General features: G+C 40.3%; 1 protein-coding gene across 2 annotated transcripts in view; it reads right to left on the bottom strand.

Moving 5' to 3' along the window:
* PHLPP1 (PH domain and leucine rich repeat protein phosphatase 1) overlaps positions 1-22,468 on the bottom strand; it is a 157,313-nt gene that overhangs the window by 63,768 nt on the left and 71,077 nt on the right. For both annotated transcript variants that reach the window (XM_075826716.1, XM_075826715.1), the window contains exons 2-3: positions 11,431-11,627; positions 7,749-7,874 (exon numbers count right to left, since the gene is read on the bottom strand). In XM_075826716.1, coding sequence (XP_075682831.1) covers positions 7,749-7,874; positions 11,431-11,627 — 323 coding nt within the window. The remainder of the gene's footprint in view (positions 1-7,748; positions 7,875-11,430; positions 11,628-22,468) is intronic.

The following is a 22,468-nucleotide window of genomic DNA, read 5'->3' as shown; positions in this document are numbered from 1 at the left end:
TTTTCTGCGGGACAAGACGTAGTTTTGAATGGTACTGTTTTGGGGTGCATGGGACTTATTGATTCATTTTTATTAGGACTTTTTTGGGGGGCAATGGAAAAAAATTGCAATTTCGCCATGGTTTTTTGCGTTTTTTTTTTACGGTGTTCACTTTGCGGTTTAAATTACATATTAACTTTATTAATGGAGTCATTACGGTGGCGGTGATACCACATATGTGTACTTTTTTTTTTTTTTTACACTTTTACTAAATAAAACCACTTTTTATGGAAAAAAATGGATTTATTTTTTTACTGTACTTTTTATTAATAATCTTTATTTCACTTTGATGACTTATTTTATTAGTCCCACTAGGGGACTTTACTGTGCTATATTCCGATCGCTGCTATAATGCTCTGGTATACTTCGTATACCAGAGCATTATTGCCTGTCAGTGTAAATCTGACAGGCAATCTGTTAGGACGTGCCTCCGGCGCGTCCTAACAGGCATATGTCCAGGGCAGACCTGGGGGCTTTTATCAAGTCCCCGGCTGCCATGACACCCCATCGGAGACCCGCGATTGCATTCGCGGGCCGCCGATGGGTGACCGAGGGAGCGCACTCCCTCTGTAAACAAAGTTAAATGCCGCGGTCGCTATTGACGGCGGCATTTAACGGGTTAAACGGCCGCGATCGAAGTAAACTTCGATCGCGGGCGTTGGAGCAGGAGCTCAGCTGTCATCAGACAGCAGAGCCCCGGCTCCTGCCTGCACGGGAGACCCGTGCAGGACTTAGACTAGGCTGACGTGAAAAGGCGTCAGCCTAGCCTAAAGCCCATTAGTGACCGACGTAAAAAGGCGTATTAGTGGTCACTAAGGGGTTAACTGCCTGGCCCTGCAGCAATTTACACTGCTCTCGGCTGCAATGTTGGAGACAGGCTGAGGTGGTGATGGGCAGAGGGGGATGTTCGTGCACTCAGTGCATCATTGATCATAGATTGTTAACCTGTTCCCTGCCGGGGAACACAGAAGTTATAATCAATTAGATTTTTCAAATTGTATTTCTGCTAAAAAAGTATTTGCAGAGGTTAAAAGTTATGAAGTTACGAACAATTATAATAGGAATATCTGTTAAGTTAATTATATAAAAAAAATAAGAAAAATCTGAGATTCAAAATCGAAAATAGCCCAAAGTGTTGAAAAAAAAAAATCTCGATTTTATTTTTGGGCAAAATCAGCCAAGCCCTACTACAAACGAAAACGCTGTATATGTAGGCTCTCAAACGTTACCATAGACTTTCTGGTAACATCTGGATATAGCCACTGAATTTGACTGCAGAATGGCACTCTACACAACTCTACCCATAAGCTAGATTAAATAGGTCTTTAAAATTCTACAATAATTGTAAAGATCTATATGAATCACACTTTTCGTTGAAGGACAATTTGGGAAGTGGAATTACTGTATGGAGCGGGTTTAGGAGCTATAACTCATATTCCGATTGTTTAACCATTTAGGCCTAATTCACACGAGCGTGTTCGGTCCGTGTTATACAGTCCGTATGTCGGCCGCATTTCCCAGACCGAACACACTGCAGGGAGCCGGGCTCCTAGCATCATAATTATCTATGACACTAAGTGTTACTGCCTCGCTACGGGAAAACTGTCCCGTACTGTTATCATGTTTTCAGTACGGGACAGTAGATCCGCGGAGAGGCAGGGACACCTAGCGTTATAGATAACCATGATGCTAGGAGCCCGGCTCCCTGCAGTGTGTTCGGTCTGGGAAATGCGGCCGACATACGGACCGTATATCACGGACGGAACACGCTCGTGTGAATTAGGCCTTAGGGTGCGATGGCTTGTCATGACAGCCAGTGGCCTATTGAAGGCCCCCCAAGGTCTGCCATCTTACTTCTCCTAATAAGTCCTGCCAGAGGCCGGTGTATTGTACCAGTGACCCAATGAACGCATGTTTAGTCCCCTAATGGGGCTTAAAAAAAGGAAACGTCAAAATAAATGCAATAAATGTTTTGAACAAAAAGAAAAATCATAAATAGGTCAAACCCCAACCTTTCACCATTTTTAAAAATAAAATGTAAACAATAGAAAAATAAACATACTTGGCATCAGAATGTCCATAAAAGTCCAAACTATAATGTTATTCACCCTGCACAATGAGCATTAAAAAAAAATAAAAAAATTAGTACTATTTTTTTTAAATAGTACTAAATAAAAAAAAAACAAACAAAAAAAAAAAACAGCTCACCCAGTAAAAAAACACATCCTTAGGCCCCATGCACACGACCGCTAAAAACCTCAGTTTTTGCGGACCGCAAAAACGGACCCATTCACTTTCATTGAACGCAGACACCTTTCCGTAGCACTACGGAAGGGTGTCCGTGCCGTGGAAATGTTCGGGAAATTATGGAACATGTCCGTTCTTTTGCATTTTGCGGGCCGTGCTCTCATACTTAGTATGGGAGCACGGCCCGAAAATGCGGGTGGCAGTCGGCGGCCGGCCGTGCCCGCCATTGCGGGCACGGTCGTGTGCATGGGGCCTTACCCTTACAGTTTTCAGACTATGAAGCGGTGTATGTTCACACTGAGTTTTTTGGTGCTGTTTTGATGCAGAAACCGCTCAAAAAAACGGCAGAAAAATGCCTCCCATTGATTTCAATGGGAGGCGGAGGCATTTTTTTTCCCGCGAGCGGAAAAAAGAAGCGTCATGCTCTTTCATCAGGTGTTTCCGTCTCCAACCTCTTATTGACATCAATGGGAGGCAGAGAGCGGTTTTCGCTGCAATTTTTCCCTGCGGCTTTCACTGGCTGCGGCTGAAAACCGCTGCAAAAAACATGGCAAAGGGTGCAGGGAGGTCAAAACCTGCCTCAAAATTCCTGAAAAAAATTTTAAGCAGATCCTACTACATGCAAAAACTCAGTGTGAACTAAGCCTAAAAGTTATGGGAATCTTTTTTTCAAAAATTTTTTATTTTGTAAGAGTGGCAAAATACACACACTATATATATATATATATATATATATATATATATATATATATATATATATATATATATATATATAGAAGAAGAAAATTTGCAGCACTCCAACATGAAAAAAGTGGTGGTTTATTCAATCCAAAACAACAGCAACGTTTCAATCCTACAATAGGATCTTTATCAAGCCTTGATAAAGATCCTATTGTAGGATTGAAACGTTGCTGTTGTTTTGGATTGAATAAACCACCACTTTTTTCATGTTGGAGTGCTGCAAATTTTCTTCTTCTATATTATTACACGTCCGAGGATCGGGACGTTTTGCTGGGCACCTGGTCGATCATTCTTATGTGAGTGCTGCTGCCTTCTTGTTTGATATATATATATATATATATATATAAAAATAAAAAACACCATAAATTTGGCAGTCATATTTGTATTGACTCGCAGAATTAAGTTATGTCATTTGTACCGCACTGTGATTGCCGTAGAAAACTAAACCCAAAACACAATAGTGGAATTGCTGTTTTTTTTGTTTTTTTACCATTCCACCATAAAATATTTTTAAGATTCTCAGTACAATATAGAGTACATTAAATTATGCCATTAAAAACTACAACTGCATATAAAAACTAAAAATGAAAAAGAAAAATGGCTGCGACGAGAAGGGGTTAATATTGTCAATTTGGTGAATTGGCAGAAATAAAGCACATTCGTACTGTGCATAAAAACTACAATATCTGCCAAAATCCGACAGCAAGAAGGAGGAAAGTGCCAGTATTTATGCGTTTATCTGATAACCTCTGGCGGTTTTAATCCAATAATGGAGCACAACTGGCAGTGTGAAGCACTCTCGTAATCACCACTTTACCATGGCATCTTCTATTATTCAGGCTTCATTAGCATAATTGGAATTACATTTCCAAATGATAATATGGCAGCGTAGCACACATGCTCTCCTTAGATGAGCTGCCGATAGGGAAAAATACAGTATCCCTGCAGTGCTGAATAGGCTGGCAAATTAGTGCAATTGAGATACCCGCTATACGATCTTAATCATATGGTGAAATCTAGTGCCTATCTGAGCAACAAGAAAAACCATCTCTTTCGAAAAAAAAACCTGCACTCATAGCACGGACTAGGGAGTCCCAAGCTACTAATGCTGAAAAACGCATTCTCCGTAGGTACAGCTTGGAATATTGAGCTATAAATAACCGAAATCACTGTATAACTCAGCAGGAGAAACATTAGCAGTGACGACAGAACACTTTCAGTCTGAAAGGCAAAGCATAAATGCATTACTAAAACGTCACACAATCACCCACAGCGTGCCAGTCTTCTGTATACCAAGCCATTGCTTCACTACAAAAAGCATATTTTAAACAGAAAATAAGATATGACTTGTCACTAGGGGTGGGATTCTACTCTTTGCTCTAGTACAGGGTACGTTCAGCCCTGAGCCCGATTTGCACTAGAATTTGCAATGCTCGCTCCTGGGAAGACCTTTCACACATGCGAGAGAGCCATGCAGGAATTAGATTTACTCTGTTTTGCAGAGACATTACAAGCACTATTCTCTAAAAGATTTTTGGTCTAGCCCCAATACATGTTCTATATTCCCATAAACTGCAATCACATCTATTTTTAGGTGTTTGTCAATGGTGCACCATAGTGGAAACCCAGACAGCTGCTACGAGGCTCATGAGAAAACTGGTGCCAGCTCATACTGGGCCGTGTAAACATGCACAGAGCTTCCCTAATCAAGAATTACAGCAAAGTTTGTAAATATATATTTTTTGTTGGTTGTGGGGGCGGATGGAGTATTACGGCCAGAGGGTGGTGCTGCCCTATTCTCCTACAAGGGATAGGAACAGGCACAGTCGGACTGCCCAGGCACCGAGCTGCTTTTCTCCGTAGTCTCCCTGCCCCGCCACTAAGGCCTACTAGAGGACATCGGCGTCCCGATGCAAGAGACGTGATGACGTCACTGCGCCAGGTCAAAATCAGCATGCAGGGGACCTATCCAGTCGTCGCAAAAACTGGGTCAAATAATTTTTTTTTTCTGTGTTTTTTTTTTTTTCATTGGGGCAAATGGGATCCCAACTTTATGGTGGTGCGAAGGGGGCCTAACAACTATATGGGGCACAAAGGGAGCCTAACTAATATATATGGGGGCCTAACTAATATATATGGGCACAAAGGGGGCCTAACTACTATATGGGGGGCACAAAGGGGGCCTAACTACTATATGGGGCACAAAGGGGGCCTAACTAATATATATGGGGGCCTAACTAATATATATGGGGGCCTAACTAATATATATGGGCACAAAGGGGGCCTAACTACTATATGGGGTGGAACAAAGGGGGCCTTTTCCCATTTTTCCTCTAAAGTAATGTAAAAAATAAAAAATGTAAACAAAATTGGTATTTCTGCATCCGTAAAAGTCTGAACTATTACAATATAGCGTTAACTTGCACTGTGAACGCCGTAAAAAATAAAAATGGTAAACTGCCAAAATCTCAGTTTTATGGTCACCTTAGCTCCCAAAAAAAAAATGCAATAAAAAGTGATCAAAAAGTCATATGTACCAACAAATGGTGCCAATAAAAACCACAGCTTGTCCCACAAAAAATAAGCCCTCACACCACTCAATGCACGGAAAAATAAAAAAGTTATGGCTCACAGAATGTGGTGAAACAAAACTATTTTTTTTTTTTAACAAAAAGTTTAGTTTTTTAAAGTAGTAAAATATAAAAAAAATCTATATAGATTTGATATCATCGTAATCGTATTGAGTCACAGAATAATGTTAAAGTTGTTGTTTTTACGGCACGGTGAAAGACGTAAAAACGGAACCCAAAAAATAATGGAGGAATCGCAGTTTTTTCAATTTCAGCCCGCAAATAATTTTTTTTCTGCTTCCGAGTACATTTTATGGTACTTTAAATGCTACCAATAGAAACGAAAACTCCTCCCACAAAATATAAGCTCTCACAGCGCTCTATTGACGGAAAAATAAAGACATTATGGCTCTTGGAAGGCGGGAAGTGAAAAACGAAAAATCAAAAAATGGCTCGGACCTTAAGGGGATAATAAACTGGCCAATTTATACATTCACATTTCTGTGAATAATGTCACCGGCTTGACACTTTTTTGGTAAACGTACATGCTGGCAAAGTGTTGTCAAGTATCATCTGAACTAATTATTAAATATCAGCATTGTGAGAAACTAGAAAAAGATGGGGACGTATGAAAGAAATCTATATGGGGTGCTGCAGTAACACGCAAAAAATATGCATACTAGGAGAGAGGAAAAGGCACATGTACAAAATTACGCACAAACAAAATAATAACAAAGGGATACGAAAAAACGGGAATGAAAAGACCAAACTTTATTATACACTACATACAAAATATAAAACCATTTAAAAAACAGAAAGAATCAGCAAACCTGTAAAAATGAAGCAGGAAGCAAACCACAGACAGGAATCTCAAGTAGGGTTCCAAATGGGACAATATGAGCCAATATCAAAAGAATATATATAGCCGTATAAATGTATTATGTGCAACTAGTAAACCTGGAGGGTAACCACGTGCTGAACCACACAAGAACATAAAGTGCAAGATAATATCCATACCCCAATGAGGGGAAACTGTAGCCACATAAATATGAAAAAAAAATAAAAAATAAAAAAAAAAGATTATAATATATATATATATACACATACTTGGTGAACCGATCTGCAATAGCACAAAAAGCGGACGCTATTGGATCTAAAGAGAAGTGACCAGGATAGAGAAAATTGATACATGACCCAAATAGGCTGTGGAATATGGTCAGATGGCCCCACGCATATCGCTGCCTCTAGGTCAGGAAAGCAATCCCCCTGCAGGATCGGTGCTGCTCTGGCAGTGGCCACCATGTGGTGCTGCCACCGTTAGAGTAGGGACCCACTGTGAAAGAGGTCGCGGTGAAGTGGCAAGTGGGCTTATACAGTTTGATCAAAATGTTAACAAAGAACCTCATGTTCATGTTTCTAAATTATGCCTAGTGACTATAGATCTAAGTATATATTGTGGATGTGCGGTCCATGTCTAGTCTCACAATGCTGAAATTATTAAATATCTTACTGCAGTGGAGAGATAGAAAGATCAGACTGGATTATTATGGACCACCTACACTTCTAGCCTTTCGCTGTAATCTAACACTTTTGGTGGGATTGTAGTAATAATGACCATGTGTGAACTAGGTGTAAAAAAGTTTAGTAGGACCAGTAATTCTACTATTGTATAAAATATCTAACTTTTCTTCCAAAACCAGATTAAATAGGATTTTACAAGTAACGAGGCATGTGATGACAATTTAGGCATGTTCTGCCAACTTCTCCGGACATGCTGGCGTAACAATCTCACTGACCATACATAAAACGGTTAACCTGGTAGCCAGGGGATTCATTAGAAAAGTGCCAGAATGGCTAATAGAAGTGCTGAATAAGGTGTTACCAGTGATTTCCTGGAAAAGGAAAATGTATGAACCTACCGAGAAAACTTTCTACTACTTGCTGGAGAGGTCTTGGCTGCTCTGTATACCATGTTACGTGTATGGCTCTTATGCTTGGTTTTGAGATAATAAAGGGTTTATTATGGATGCAGTCATTTTAAGACACATAGGTCACATTATGAAAGCGGCAAAAAAGGAATAATGGCAGCATCATTTCTATGCGCAACTCAAACAAGAACTTTTGTAGAATTTTTTTTTTAACTTCTCTTACCTTGGACCCTTGTCGCAACCACCTCAAGTAGTCTGTGAATGTATCAAAACAAACATAGTATGTCTGACTCTGAGGTCCAGATGAACTGAATGCCAAGCAGTGCTGATGTTTTTTAACTTCTTCAACCTAGGAACCAAAATACATTGAAGTTACAAACATGCTAAAAGACTGCTGATGCAAGACAATTTTTGTTAAGTGACCAATATATATATATATATATATATATATATATATATATATATATACACACACACACACACACACACACACACACACACACACACACACCTCACAACTTTTGAACGGCTCGAGGTAGAGTGTTGAAATTTGTTGTGATTTAATGGGGTCATAAAATTACCAGTTAACGCCACAAAAAAACAACCCACCCCCTTGGGGGAAGTGGGGTGGGCAGGGGCAGCAAAATCTTAAATGGCACGGTGGGGGTGGGGTCGAGTGGGGCTCATTTGAAAGCGCTTTTCAATGCGAAAACAATGCCGCAATCTGGGTTTTTTTTTCCACGTTAAATCCCACCAAGTTTCAACCCCCTACCTCGAGCCGTTCAAAAGCTATGAGGGTGTTCCAGAACTTTTGGTGGGCACTGTATATAAATAAATATATATATATATATATATATATATATATATATATATATATATATATATATAGTAAGCATGCAAAAGAAAAATATATAGTCACAACTTCTGTCTAGGCATATATTTTGGGGTTAGATGTGAAAACGTATACACGTTTCCAGTTTAACTCCTTAACACCGAAGGACGGATATATCCGTCCTCAGCAGCTGCTAGTTCGCGCAGGAGGACGGATATATCCGTCCTGTGATGGCGCGGGTACTGCCAGTGTACCCACGCGATCAGCGGCAGGAGCACGGCTGTTATACACAGCCTGGCTCCTGCTGCAACTGCCGGAATCGAAGCGCGCGCCGATTCCGGCAGTTTAACCCATTAAATGCCGCTGTCAATAGTGACAGCGGCATTTAATGTGTTTGACAGAGGGGGGAGCTCCCTCTGTCACCCGATCGGCGCCCCCGCAAACAAATCGCGGGTCGCCGTCGGGTTTCCATGACAGCCGGGGGTCTAACAAAGACCCCCAGGTCTGCCTTCAGCATCTGCCTGTTAGGCGATGCCGGAGGCATGACCTAACAGGTTGCCTGTCAGTTTTACACTGACAGGCAATAATGCTTTGGTATACGAAGTATACCAAAGCATTATATATGCGATCGGCACATCGCATAGTGAAGTCCCCTGGTGGGACTTTAAAAAAAAATGTAAAACAGTTAAATAAAGTTTGTGAAAAAAATAAATAAATAATTACAGTCAAAGTCAAATAAAACTACTTTTTTGGCCCAAAAAGGGGTTTTATTTAGTAAAAGTGTCAAAACAAATAACACATACACATATATGGTATCCCCGCGATCATAACAACTTGACCAATAAAATGAACATATTAATTAAACCGCCGGATGAACGGCGTCCAAAGAAAACGCAAAAAACAACGTCAAAATTCTCTTTTCTCCCATTACCCCCATAAAAAATAAAATAAAAGTTAATCTATAAGTCCTATGTACCCCAAAATAGTACTAATAAAAACTACACATTGTCCCGCAAAAATCAAGCCCACATACGGCCACATCGACGGAAAAATAAAAACGTTACGCCTCTTGGAACGCGGCGATGCAAAAACAAGTAATTTTTTTCTAAAAGGCTTTTTATTGTGCAAACGTAGGAAAAACATATAAAACCTTTACATATTTGGTATCCCCGTAATCGTGCCGACCCATAGAATAAAGTTAACATGTTATTTACGCTGCATAGTAAACGGCGTAAATTTATAACGTGAAAATTAATGCTGGAATAGCTGCTTATTTTCAATTCTCTCCTAAAATAAAGTTAATAAAAGTTAATCAATATATTATAAGCATCTAAAAATGGTACAAATACAAAATACAACTCGTCCCGCAAAAAACAAGCCCTTATACGGCTATGTCGACGGAATAAAAAAAGTGTTACGACTCTTGGAATGCGACCGTGAAAAAACAAAAAATAATCCTTGGTAATTAACGTGCAAAATGGCCCGGTCATTAAGGGGTTAAAGGACCTCTAAACGTGTTGTGCAAAAACCTGTAAAAGGAAAACAAAGATACGAATATTATTTAGGCCCTGGTCACATCTGCGTTGGAGGCTCCATTAAAGGCCTCTGTCGCAGATCCGGACAAGATCATCGGAAACGACACCCTGACAGAAAGCCGGCAGATCCAGTTAAAGTCAATAGGTTCCGTCGGCTGCCGGTAATGTCTGTGGTGCAATGGAACAATTGCTTCCAGTTTTCCTTTGTTCTGCTCCTCTAACTGAGCAGAACAACGGAAAGACCCGATCATTGCCTTAATACTATATACATAAAAAATGGACTTCCTACCAGTGAACCAATTTGAAACATTTTCACACTAGATATGGTGGTCTTAAAATGGTCTCAATGGCAACCCCTGTCCACGTGCCCTATTATATTATATGAACGTCAGAAGGGGTCCCCCATTCGGGACACTATGAGCCAGAAAGATGATTTATTTGAATGGCAGCGACGTAATACTACATTTTCCCTGCAGAAGCCATTGCAGGGGATGTTTCTGGCATCCACCGGTAAAAATCAGGTGACGGCTGCAGCTGCTTCAATCTATAGGGGGTCATTTCTGATGAAACGACCCCTATAATAAAATGTTCAAGTTGATAAAGCTGCTCCCCCATATAAGTAGGACTGCCTTAGGCTGGCCATACACTAGTAATTTCAGACACTTCTTTAACTGACTAAGGCCCAGTTCACACAGTTTTATTGGCACTGATTTTGATGCAGAAACAGCGTCGGAATCAGCGCCAAAAAACAGCCTGCCATTGATTTTAATGGGAGGCAGAGGCGTTTTTTTCAGCAGTGGCTTTTAGCCGCACGCGGGGGAAAAAAGAGCCATGTTCTTTCTTGCTGCGGTTCCGCCTCTGACCTCCCATTGAGATCAATGGGAGGAAGAAGCGTTATCCGAAACATTTTTTTTTCTGCCTGCAAAATCCTCCATGTGAACAGAGCCTAACCATGAACAACAAATAAATGTAAAAAAAACTTGGTCTTCTAGAACAAAAACGAAGTTAAAATGACAAAAATCGACAATCAACCTCTGCCTTGATCTGTGGTCTGATCTGGACTTCTACTGATGCAGTACACGTGTCATTTGGCATTTGCGACTTCCCAAATATTGCAATAGAACACGCTCCCGACAATGACCAAAGTAATCCAACACGGAAGATCAACTTTTATACAGATATCTGCCTTTGGTCAGTGTCTGCCACACTCACTCATATCAAGAACAGGTGGCAGAAAATAGATGGTTGAAAATGCCAAATCAGACCAAGTATCTATAGTTTTTGGCTTGCTTAAAGGGTTCTCTGATAATTTAGGAAATAAAATAGGTTGCTGGACATGCGGTAAAATAAAACAAAAACAATAAATCCCCTGCTGCTCTAGCACCAATGCTTTGTTTACTTGTCATGCAGTGATGACGTGCTGTACATCCACATGACCGCTGCAGCCAATCACCGGCCTCAGCATAGGGTTACCAAATATAGTTTACAATCTCACTACGCGCTAGGCAGGGGCTTTAAATATATATATATATACATACTTTTCCACCTATCAGAGGGAGAACGTGCATCTTTCCAGTCTGGCTTTCCTTGACCGATGACACGATCAGACAGGTGCCGCAAAGGATAACTTGCCGTCTTGTCCATCTGTTTACAGGTAAGTGCATCTTTCCTTTCCGTACATTGTATGTTCCAGAGAGCTGAGTCCTATCAGACATGCCAGTTCCATTAGGCTTTCCTGAAACAGAATTGACAGGAGTCATTTTTCCCAGTTCCCTTGAGTATTACCACAACACATTTACAATTTACTGAAACAAAACAAAAAAAAAAAAAAAAGTCCATGAATTAGTTTTTGGCATTTTCACGACTATCCAATTTAAGATTGATTAATAACCCTGTCTATTTCTTGAGTTTACCTGGTCTTTACTAATTCTTACGATATTACCAAAACAATAATTCTAGCTTCATCTGTCCCCCCAGTTTCTCTAGAATTAGCCTCTCTGGTCCTCTCAATTCTCCCACTGTTCCGTCACTATTTTGCCTCTCCACTGTGTTCCCAATACATGGTTTATCTGATTTATTGCATCAGTAATGTCAGGCACGTTATCAGTTTACATACAACTTGTTCAATGTTAATGGTCCAATTTAATAGTTTTAAAAAAAAAAGTTAACTACAAACTAATTTGGACAAGTCCAGCAACCAGTGAACGTGGAGGAATTGCAGCTATAACAATTGAATTTACGTTATGAAAACCAGTGACAAATGTTCAATATTCCTCCTAGTTGTACCTAATGTTACTTTTTTTGTATTTTAGAAGGAGTCTCTTGAGACACACACACACACGCACACACACACACACACACACACACACACACACACACACACACACACACACACACACCTTCTAAGGAAGAACTGTTGTAATTCTGAAACACATGGAGGTTTAGAAAGGGCAGCAGTTCTGAGCGGATGTTGGGTGACCTTGTGATCAGAACAACGTCACACTACTGTGAATAATGATAAATGAAAGACTGTTTAAAGTTGGGGACTGTCAGTCACTTAGGAGCTGCACGTTTGTCAGCTAATTTGTAGATACACACGCAAGTAGCAGCGTGAGAAAAATAAAAAGGAGTTAATCAGCTACTATTTGATGTTCAGCAAATGCGCGCGTGCGTGATGGTACTAGGACAAATGCTCACTGATCAGGGATAGCCAGGAAATAGAAAAAAAAACACTAAAAAAAACAACATGTAGAACTTTATACGTCTTACATTACCAAAAAAAACAAACAAAAAAAAAAACAAAAAATAAAAAGACAGACAGACATCACCTGGTTTATGCTGAAACTTCCATGCAGAAAGGTTAGGGCTGTGTATGAAACATTTAAACAAGTATTTGAATGCAAATTTCATGCGCCAACGAAGGATCAGCATGCCTGATCCTTCTTTTCCCAGACATCGGAGTCAGGACATTCCCAACAGGAGCACACAGTAGGCTAGTCTTGCCAAAATTGGCAAGTTTGGCCTAACTTTCCTGGATATATTGATCACCTTCTACTAGAAACTTAGAGACTAATGTTCATTGGTTTTTAGGCAAACATTCAAGATTCGGACAAAAAAAGAACCCACAAATAAATAAAAAAAAATTCTTTAAAAAAAAAAAAAAAGTCTACTTTAAAGGCTGTGTCCAGTATTGCCTTTCCTCAGAGCAAAACTGAAATACTACCCACAGCTAATGGACAAGGGTGCTGCATCTGCGAAGTCGGAGAAAAATAAATCTGAAATAGCCCTACCTTAAATGCCTAAAATAAAGCTCATCACAAACTGCACAAATAAAACATACATGCCTAAGCACCAATTTGTGATTTCTAGATACATGGAGGCCAGAAGTATAAAGACTATACAAAATAAAAAAATGTAAAAAAAAAAAAAAAAAAAAAAAAGGGACATGAATTCTACATCACTGGCAATACCCATGATTTTAATTATCCCATCTGTAATCTGATATTTCGCGAGGGTAACTGTATTACATCTGCAGTGAGTATTCTCTAAAAAAAAATACAAAATCTTTTACACTAGCTAGAAAATAATTTGCATCGTGCCAAATAAGACCGTCATAAAACAAACCACAACAATATAACTTGTGCTCACCAACAATTATCCGAACAATAATTTGTGGTCAGGGCATAAGCAAATCATGAGTTATGCAAAGTAATAATGCTGTAAAAAACAACACTGAAGAAAGAAATTCCCATGCAGTTATTTACACAGTTGGAAAACGAAAACGCTAGAGAAAAGCCTATCTGATGAAGACGTGTGTTCTACAAGGCAGCCTCAAGAGGGAGGTGTTACAGAACACAACACCAATGACCTGTAGATGGGCACCGAGACGGGTCAGCTGGCACCAATACAGCTCACTGCTTTTCCTCTTATCGAATTTAGTTAACCTTGTCAATATACATAGAGTCCACCAAATGCCTACACTGTATCTTTAAGAAGATACAAACATTTATAAAAAGGGAAGAAAAAAAAAAAATAAAAATATTTAAAAAAAAAAAAAAAAAAAAAAAAGGTAAAATACAAAAAAAAAAAAATATTTTTTATATAAATACATACAAAACGATTTAAATACAATTTTCCACCCTTTTCTGGATAATCAAACGTGGCACAGAAAAAGTTTCTACTAGTATCGCAGTAAAAGCCCTTTAATCCGGAACCTATTGGTCAATCAATCTCTGCAACTGCCCCATTCACCTGAGTATACTGCAGAAATCCGTGCACATGCTGAAACAAAGCCATTCAAACGTATGGAATAGATTTCGCAGTCACAGGAATGTCTGCAAAGAATCTGCCGCATGTGAATATGCCATTAGGCTGGGTTCCCACCGTAAACACGACAGAATCTTTGCAACGGATATCTGTGCGTAAATTCTGCAGAATTTACAGTAGCTGAAAAGTGAACGAGATTTTTCAAAATCTCACTCACATTCTGCGTAAATTAAAATAGTCATGAGGAAAGTGTTCTGCGGTATGACTTTCAAATCTACAGCACGTCAATTTATGCTGCGTATTCTGTGCGGAGCTGCTGCGTATTTGGCACGAAGACTTCAGTGGGGAGCATAAATTCTGCACTAAAAAATGGCAGGTTGAGCCGTTTCGCGGTTAGTACAGTGACTCCGCTGTGGAATCGCAGTAAACACAGAAAATTCACTGGTGCACATGAAGTTTGCTATAATCAATGCTTCAAACTAAATCCACAGGAAAAACCGCTGCGGATTTCCGCAGCAACATATGCAGCAAAAATAAATTATTGGCTGCAGATTTCTATGACTGATGTACTTACGTTTTTTTTTGAGATTCTGATACAGATTTTCTTTTAAGGTAAATCTGCAGTATCTCCTGCCTGTGGGAACAAACGCTAAGGGTAAATTCACACGTAGCGTAAATACTGTGGATTTTCCGTAACGGATTTAGTTGCGTAAAATCCGCAGCATAATGCAGTAGCAGCAAAGTGGATGAGATTTGAACAAATGCGCAGAAATTGACCTGTGGTGCGTTTTTTAAAAAAAATCTGCTGCACGTCAATGGTCTTTGCATAATCGCTGCTTTTTTGTTGCAGGTTTTCCACACTGAATTCAATGGGGAGGTAAAACCCACAACCAGTAGCAGATGTTGCGATTTTTGCGGTGCAAAAGCTGCGATTCCGCCGCAAAAATCGCAACTCAGAGATAAAATACAAAACTTACTTAACCAGAATGCTGTGCTTCTTCGTCCAGGCCGGCGTCCTAGGACGATGTTTTATCCCATGTGACCGCTGCAGCCAAATACAGGCTGCAGCAGTCATATGGGATGAAACATCATCCGAGGAGGCCGGCCTGCAGAACGGCAGAGGGACACGTCTCCATGGCTACGTAAGTATGAAACTTTTTCCGCAGCTGACATTCCGCCCGAAAAACTGCACCACAATTTGGTGCAGTTTTTCAGCCGGAATGCTCTGTGCTGCCTAAAGGAAGAAAAGCGGTGTGCTTTTACACAGCGTATCCGCCGTGCGAACATAGCCTAAGGAAGAATTCACACTCTGCAGCCCACAGAACGCATATGAATTGGGTTTTAACATCCTGGAAAAGGTTGTGCTAGTAAAGGTGGCAAGCACATCACTTGACAGTGTATTAACCCAAGCCACAGTTACGTCATGGCGGTTGCGCGCGTACAGGAGCAGTGCCCAAGTGATCACTGCGGGAGTCTGGCGTTGACTGACAGCTGAACTCCCATCTGTAATGGTAAGGATCGGAGAGGACTTAAATTCCGGCTATTTAAACCACTTAAATATCGCGGTTAATAGCAGCCACGACATTTTGGTGGTTTGACAAAGGGAAGGGGCTCCCTCTGTCATACATTGGCAGCCACCCGCAAATGAGGGCCACCAATGGGTTGCCGAGGCCCAACAAAGACCCCAGGCCTGCCATGACTGTATGCCAGAGGCACGCTCTAATAAACGGCCTGTCATTTTTAGGGCTTATTTAAACGAACGTGATATACGTCCGTGCAATGCGCGTGGTTTTCACGCGCCTCGCACAGACATATGTTAGTCTATGAGACCATGCAGACAGTCAATGATTTTTACACAGCGTGTGTCCGCTACGGAAAATTCACGCCATGTCCTATATTTGTGCGTTTCTCGTGCATCACGCACCCATTGAAGTCAATGGGTGCGTGAAAATCACGCGCACCACACGGAAGCACTTCCGTGTGATGCGCGTGATTCGCGCAAGAGCAGTAAAAAATGTGTATGAAAACAGAAAAGCACCACATGCTTTTCTGTTTACAAACATACAAATAGAGTGTCATAATGATGGCGGCTGCGCGAAAATCACGCAGCCACGCATCATAGGCTGCTGACATACGGAGCTTTTAAGTACCTTTTGCGCGCGCAAAACGCACACGCTTGTGTAAATCCAGCCTTACACTGACAGGCTGTAGTGCTTTAGTATACTATGAATACCAAAGCATTAGGGTATGTGCACACACACTAATTACGTCCGTAATTGACGGACGTATTTCGGCCGCAAGTCCCGGACCGAACACAGTGCAGGGAGTCGGGTTTCTAGCATCATAGTTATGTACGATGCTAGGAGTCCCTGCCTCTCTGCAGGACAACTGTCCCGTACTGTAATCATGTTTTCAGTACGGGACAGTAGTTCCACGGAGAGGCAGGGACTCCTAGCGTCGTACATAACTATGATGCTAGGAGCCCGGCTCCCTGCACTGTGTTCGGTCCGGTACTTGCGGCCGAAATACGTCCGTCAATTACGGACGTAAATAGTGTGTGTGCACATACCCTTATAGACGCAATCAGCAAATCGCTTTGTAAAGTTCCCTACTGGAACTAAAAGTATATATTTTAACCCCTTCCCTCTTTAGCCACTTTTGACCTTCCTGACAGAGCCTCATTTTTCAAATCTGACATGTGTCACTTTATGTGGTAATAACTCTGGAACACTTTTACCTATCCAAGCGATTCTGAGATTGTTTTCTCGTGACACATTGGACTTTAAGATAGTGGTAAAATTTGTTCGATACATTCAGTATTTAATTTTTGAAAAACACGAAAATATAGTGAAAAATTTCAAAAATTAGCATTTTTCTCAATTTAAATGTATCTGCTTGTAAGACAGGCAGTTATACCACACAAAATTGTTGCTAATTAACATCCCCCATATGTCTACTTTAGATTGGCATCGTTTTTTGAACATTCTTTTATTTTTCTATGACCTCACAAGGCTTAGAACTTTAGCAGCAATTTCTCACATTTTCAAGAAAATTTCAAAAGGCTATTTTTACAGGGGCCAGTTCAGTTGTGAAGTGGTTTTGAGGGCCTTATATATTAGAAACCCCCAAAAAGTCACCCCATTTTAAAAACTTCACCCCTCAAAGTATTCAAAACAGCATTTAGAAAATGTCTTAACCCTTTACACATTTCACAGGAATTAAAGCAATGTAGAGGTGAAATTTACAAATTTCATATTTTTTTGCAGAAATAAATTTTTAATACAATTTTTTTTATAACACAGAAGGTTTTACCAGAGAAATGCAACTCAATATTTGTTGCCCAGTTTCTGCAGTTTTAGGAAATATCCCACATGTGGCCGTAGCGTGCTACTGGACTGAAGCACCGGCCTCAGAAGCAAAGTAGCACCTAGTGGATTTTGGGGCCTTATTTTTGTTAGAATATATTTTAGGCACCATGTCCGGTTTGAAGGGCTCTTGCGGTGCCAAAACAGTAAAAATCCCCCAAAAGTGACCCCATCTGGGAAACTAGACACCTCAAGGAAATTATCTAGGGGTGTAGTGAGCATTTTGACCGCACAGGTTTTTTACAGAAATTATTGGAAGTAGGCCGTGAAAATTAAAATCAACATTTCTTCAAAGAAAATGTAGGTTTAGCGATTTTATTTCTCATTTCCACAAGGACTAAAGGAGAAAAAGCATCGCAAAATTTGTAAAGCAATTTCTCCCGAGTAAAACAATACCCCACATGTGGTAATAAACGGCTGTTTGGACACACGGCAGGGCTTAGAAGGGAAAGAGCACTATTTGGCTTTTTGAGATCACATTTAGCAGGAATGATTTGCGGAGGCCAGGTCACATTTGCAAAGCCCCTGAGGGGACAAAACAATGAAAACGCCCAAAAAGGGACTCCATTTAGGAAACTACACCTCTTGAGGAATTCATCTAGGGGTGTAGTAAGCATTTTGACCCCACAGATGTTTCATAGAATTTATTAGAATTAGGCAGTGAAAATAAAAACAGTCCTTTTTCTTCAATAAGACGTAGCTTTAGCGCAAATTTTTTCATTTTCTCAACAAATAAAGGAAAAAAAGAACCCAAAATTTGTAAAGCAATTTCTCCTGAGTACGGCAATACCCCATATGTGGTCATAAACTGCTGTTTGGGCAAACGGCAGGGCTCAGAAGGAAAGGACTGCCATTTGAGCGCTGCACTTAAGGGGTTAATGGCGGGGATCGAAGCTAATTTCGGTCCCCGCCGTTACAGTCAGATGTCAGCTGTAAGATACAGCTGAGATCCGGTGATGATGGCACCGACTCAGTTTCTGAGCCGGTGCCAAACATTTGACGTACATGTACGGCATTTTGCGGGAAGTCAATGCTTTCCATGACGTACATGTACGGCAAATGTCGGGAAGGGGTTAAGAAAGAAATAAAGTTTCTAAAAAGTGGTTTTATTTTGTACAGGTGAAAAAAAAGAATACACATATAGTAGGGCCGCAATCGTAATGACTCAAACAATAAAGCTAAAACATTTCAACCGCAGGAAGAACGCCATACAAAAAACAATGGTATCTCTCCTCCGAAAAAAAAATAAAAATCTAAACTTAATCAATAAATTCTATGCATCTCAAAACTACATCTCGTCCTGCATAAAACAAGGCCACATATGGCTAAATCAACGGGGAAATAAAAACATAAAAAAAACTCTATACATATCACAATAATCGTAGCGACCCATACAATGAAGATAACATGTTATTTACCCTGCACAGTGAACGGCGTCAATTTAAAATGCAAAAAACTAAATTGCTGTTATTTTTCCTCACAGAATGTGGATAAAAGCTACCCAGTAAGTCATATGCACCCCAAAATGGTGTCATTGAAAAATATGTCGACAGAAAAGTTTAAAACAAACGATGGTACTCTGAATGCGGCGACTCATAAACGCCAAAATTCCTGCAGGCCTTAAGGCCAAAACAGGCTTGGAACGCAGTAACCGATTCTTTTTTTTAAAGCTCAACATATACAGACAGGTTCACTAAACGCTTCCAATTCCAAAAATCCTTTTCTGCTTCCCATCATTGTGATAAAAAACAACATCATCTCCCCCTCCCTTTGTCCGTGCAGGACAATCTAACCACTTGTTCATCTGCAGTGAAGCCAATGGAATAGCCGTACAAAGAGTGTTGTTTTTGACTAGGAAATTTACTCAAGCATCCTCGAACAAGCTATTCAGGAGTTCAATACTACGTGTCTGAATGGATTAGTCAAGTTAGCAAAAGAGCCTAGGCTGCTGCAAAGCCGGCTTCTTTGTGATGGGCATCATTAGCCGGAGATCAGATGAAAACAAGGCACTTCAGCATGGAAGCAGAAATAAAAGGTGGGGGGGGCTTTGCTTCTTGGGGCTTTGTTTACGTGAAGTTCATGTAAGCAACGTAACAGTGCTCGAGGTGCTACGATAATTAGGTGAACCCTAAAAGCACCCATGGCCATGGTACAAGTTAACTAGTAGGCACCAGTCAGGGGATGGATTAAAGAAAATTTCCAAAGGACTAATTGTCTTGCGGAGAAGTCAATCCTTAAAATTTTTAAAGAATATAAGTCTGCTTAGAGCAGGCCATAGTATAAAACGGAGTGAACATTTAAGGTAGGGAACAACAGACCTATGAAAAGTTTACTTGTAGCAACTTTTTGGGGAAGTGGAAGCAGCTGTTCAGCTATAGGTCGAGAATACTCTACACAAAAAAGTTCTATAAAAGTGATGACATACCAATAGAAGATTGGTGGGAGTCCAACTGCCGGGACCCCACAATTCTCAGAATAAAGGAGCAGCAACACTGGTTAAGTATTGCTGCTACTTAAGAGAGTTGACCAGCACAGCAATTCGTTCTCGTGATTGGGGAGGGTCCCGGAGGTCCCCTCGATTATAATGTTATGGAATATGCTAGTGATATGCCATAACGCTATTAGATGGGAATTCCCCTTTAAAAACAGCTAGGGGGTATCGACATGCGGTTTATTTTAGATTTTATTTTTTGCTGCTGCAGCAAGATCCTAAACGGTTTGGGATGTATTTAAATCCCACTCACGCAGCACAGATGAAAACCATGGAGTTTTCAAGTTATGCTGTGGTTTTCGGAAAATCACACCATTCCCAATTCGTTGTGATCCCCCCCCCCCCCTGACTTTGATTACTCACTTTGCTGTTTCAGAATCTCAAGAAAGTAGCATATTTTTCGTACCATAAGAGGCACCCAGGTTTTAGTCAACAGAAAATAGGAAAAATACTTTTACAAAAAAAAAAAAAGAACTATTTGTTAAAAAAAAAAAACGTGTTCCACCACATTCTGACAGCCATAACTTTTAGATTTTTTTTTTTATCCATGGAGCGGTGTGAAAGCTCATATTTTTTGCGGAGACAAGCCGTAGTTTTTATTGCCACCATTTTTTGATCCCTTTTTATTTTTTTAGCGCTAAGGTGACCAAAAAACAACAATTTTGATGTTTGAATTTTTAGGCTTTTTTTACACCATTCACTGTGAGTTAAGTAATGGTATATTGTAACAGTTCGGACTTCTACAGACGCAGCGATCACATTTATTTATTTTTTTACATTGTGTTTGGGGAAAAATGGCAAAAGGTTTTTTTTTTTTAACTTTTAATATCTATTAGCTCCCCTAGGGGACTTGAACCAGTGATCGTTAGATCTCTGGTACAATACACAGCAATACAGATGTATTGCAGTAAATTTTCATTTTTACAGGCTTCTGCTAAGCCCTGCCGGAGGTATTACTTGATCATGTAATCATTAAGTGGCTGGGAGAGCACAAAAAGCTAGAACGGGGTTTAGGTGGCCCCGTTCTAGAGATAGGTGCGGTTCCCATTGGTTGGACCTACATCTATATGACTTTTATGACATATCCTGTGGATATGAGCTAAATGTCCTTCGTGGTAAAACCCCAATAAATGCAGCGGTCGATATTGACCGCGGAATTTAACTAGACGGACAGGAAAAGCGTGATCGATGTTACTGGCCATTAGAGCAGCGTGTCCGCTGTAAAACACAGCTGACACCTGCAGTGTATGGAGCGGGCTCTGCGCGTTAGTTCGTTCCAAACATCACCCCCAAGCTCCATGATGTGCCGGCACGTCATGGGTCAGGAAGGGGTTAATTAGGGAAGCAGTCAGGGGCTCTGGCGTAGCTGGGTTCCTTGATTGCCGACTATAAGACACAGCGAGTTTTTAGTTAGATTTATTCTTGCTAAAAACGGTGTCTTATAGGCCGAAAAATACGATAATCGTTTACACCCATACAATTCTCAGCCAGTCTTTGGATCGGTTTTGGTCCCAGTAGTCGTTCCCCTACTGATCTAAAATGTATAAGATGTCAAATTGATATGGGGAAGATTTGCACTTTACACTTTATAGGGATTCGTTTTTATTTTGACAAACAAATGTCTAAGGCTACATTCACATGAGCGTATCAGATTCACGCGTGTGTGAATCTGGTCCGTGTGTTGCGTTATGTCTCAGTGTGCTTTGGGAGTGGCATGCGTTATTCACATACTCGCAAAGCACCTCTTTTTAAAAAAATTTTTTATTTTCAATGGAATTGATGCGCAAATCATGCACCGCACACGGGTTTGCATCCGTGTGGTTTTCACGCACCCATTGACTTCAATGGGCGCGTAGATGCGGGAAAACGGACCAATATAGGACATGCAGCGAGGTTCACGCAGCGGACTCACGCATGTGTGAACAGCCCCATATAAGTCAATGGGTCCGTGTGGTGCTCGTGATTTCCATGCGCAGCACACGGACGTTATTCACGTTCGTGTGAATGGGCCCTAACAGAGTGAAAAAAAGCCTAATTAAATCTCTGAAATTGTAATTCCATGATGCTCCACAGGAATCGTCCAAAACGCAAAAAACACTTGTTGTAGGATTTGTTTCCCTGTAATTAGACTCAACTAAATATGAAACAAGGAGCAAACTAAACTTGTAAGATAGCTTGAGGCAACAGAAATAAAAAACACTGCATAATACTTAACAGCCCAAAAAAAAACTTGGAACTTAAGAGGTACAAGTAAAATAATTAATATTACATATTGTGGTAGGCAACTTCTGTACATTAGAAAAGTGACAAACATTTGTAAAAGGTAAAAAAAAACAAACAAACAAAAAAAAAACAAAAAAACATCCATAACCTGCAAATTACAATAAACTTCTAAATCGGTGTACTTTTCTTATAAACAGTATTAAATAGGATAGAGTTCGGTCACTCAAGCTG

Source organism: Rhinoderma darwinii, chromosome 5 (genome assembly GCF_050947455.1).
Source record: "Rhinoderma darwinii isolate aRhiDar2 chromosome 5, aRhiDar2.hap1, whole genome shotgun sequence".
Taxonomy (NCBI): domain Eukaryota; kingdom Metazoa; phylum Chordata; class Amphibia; order Anura; family Rhinodermatidae; genus Rhinoderma; species Rhinoderma darwinii.
This window is presented reverse-complemented; position numbering and strand designations above follow the sequence as displayed.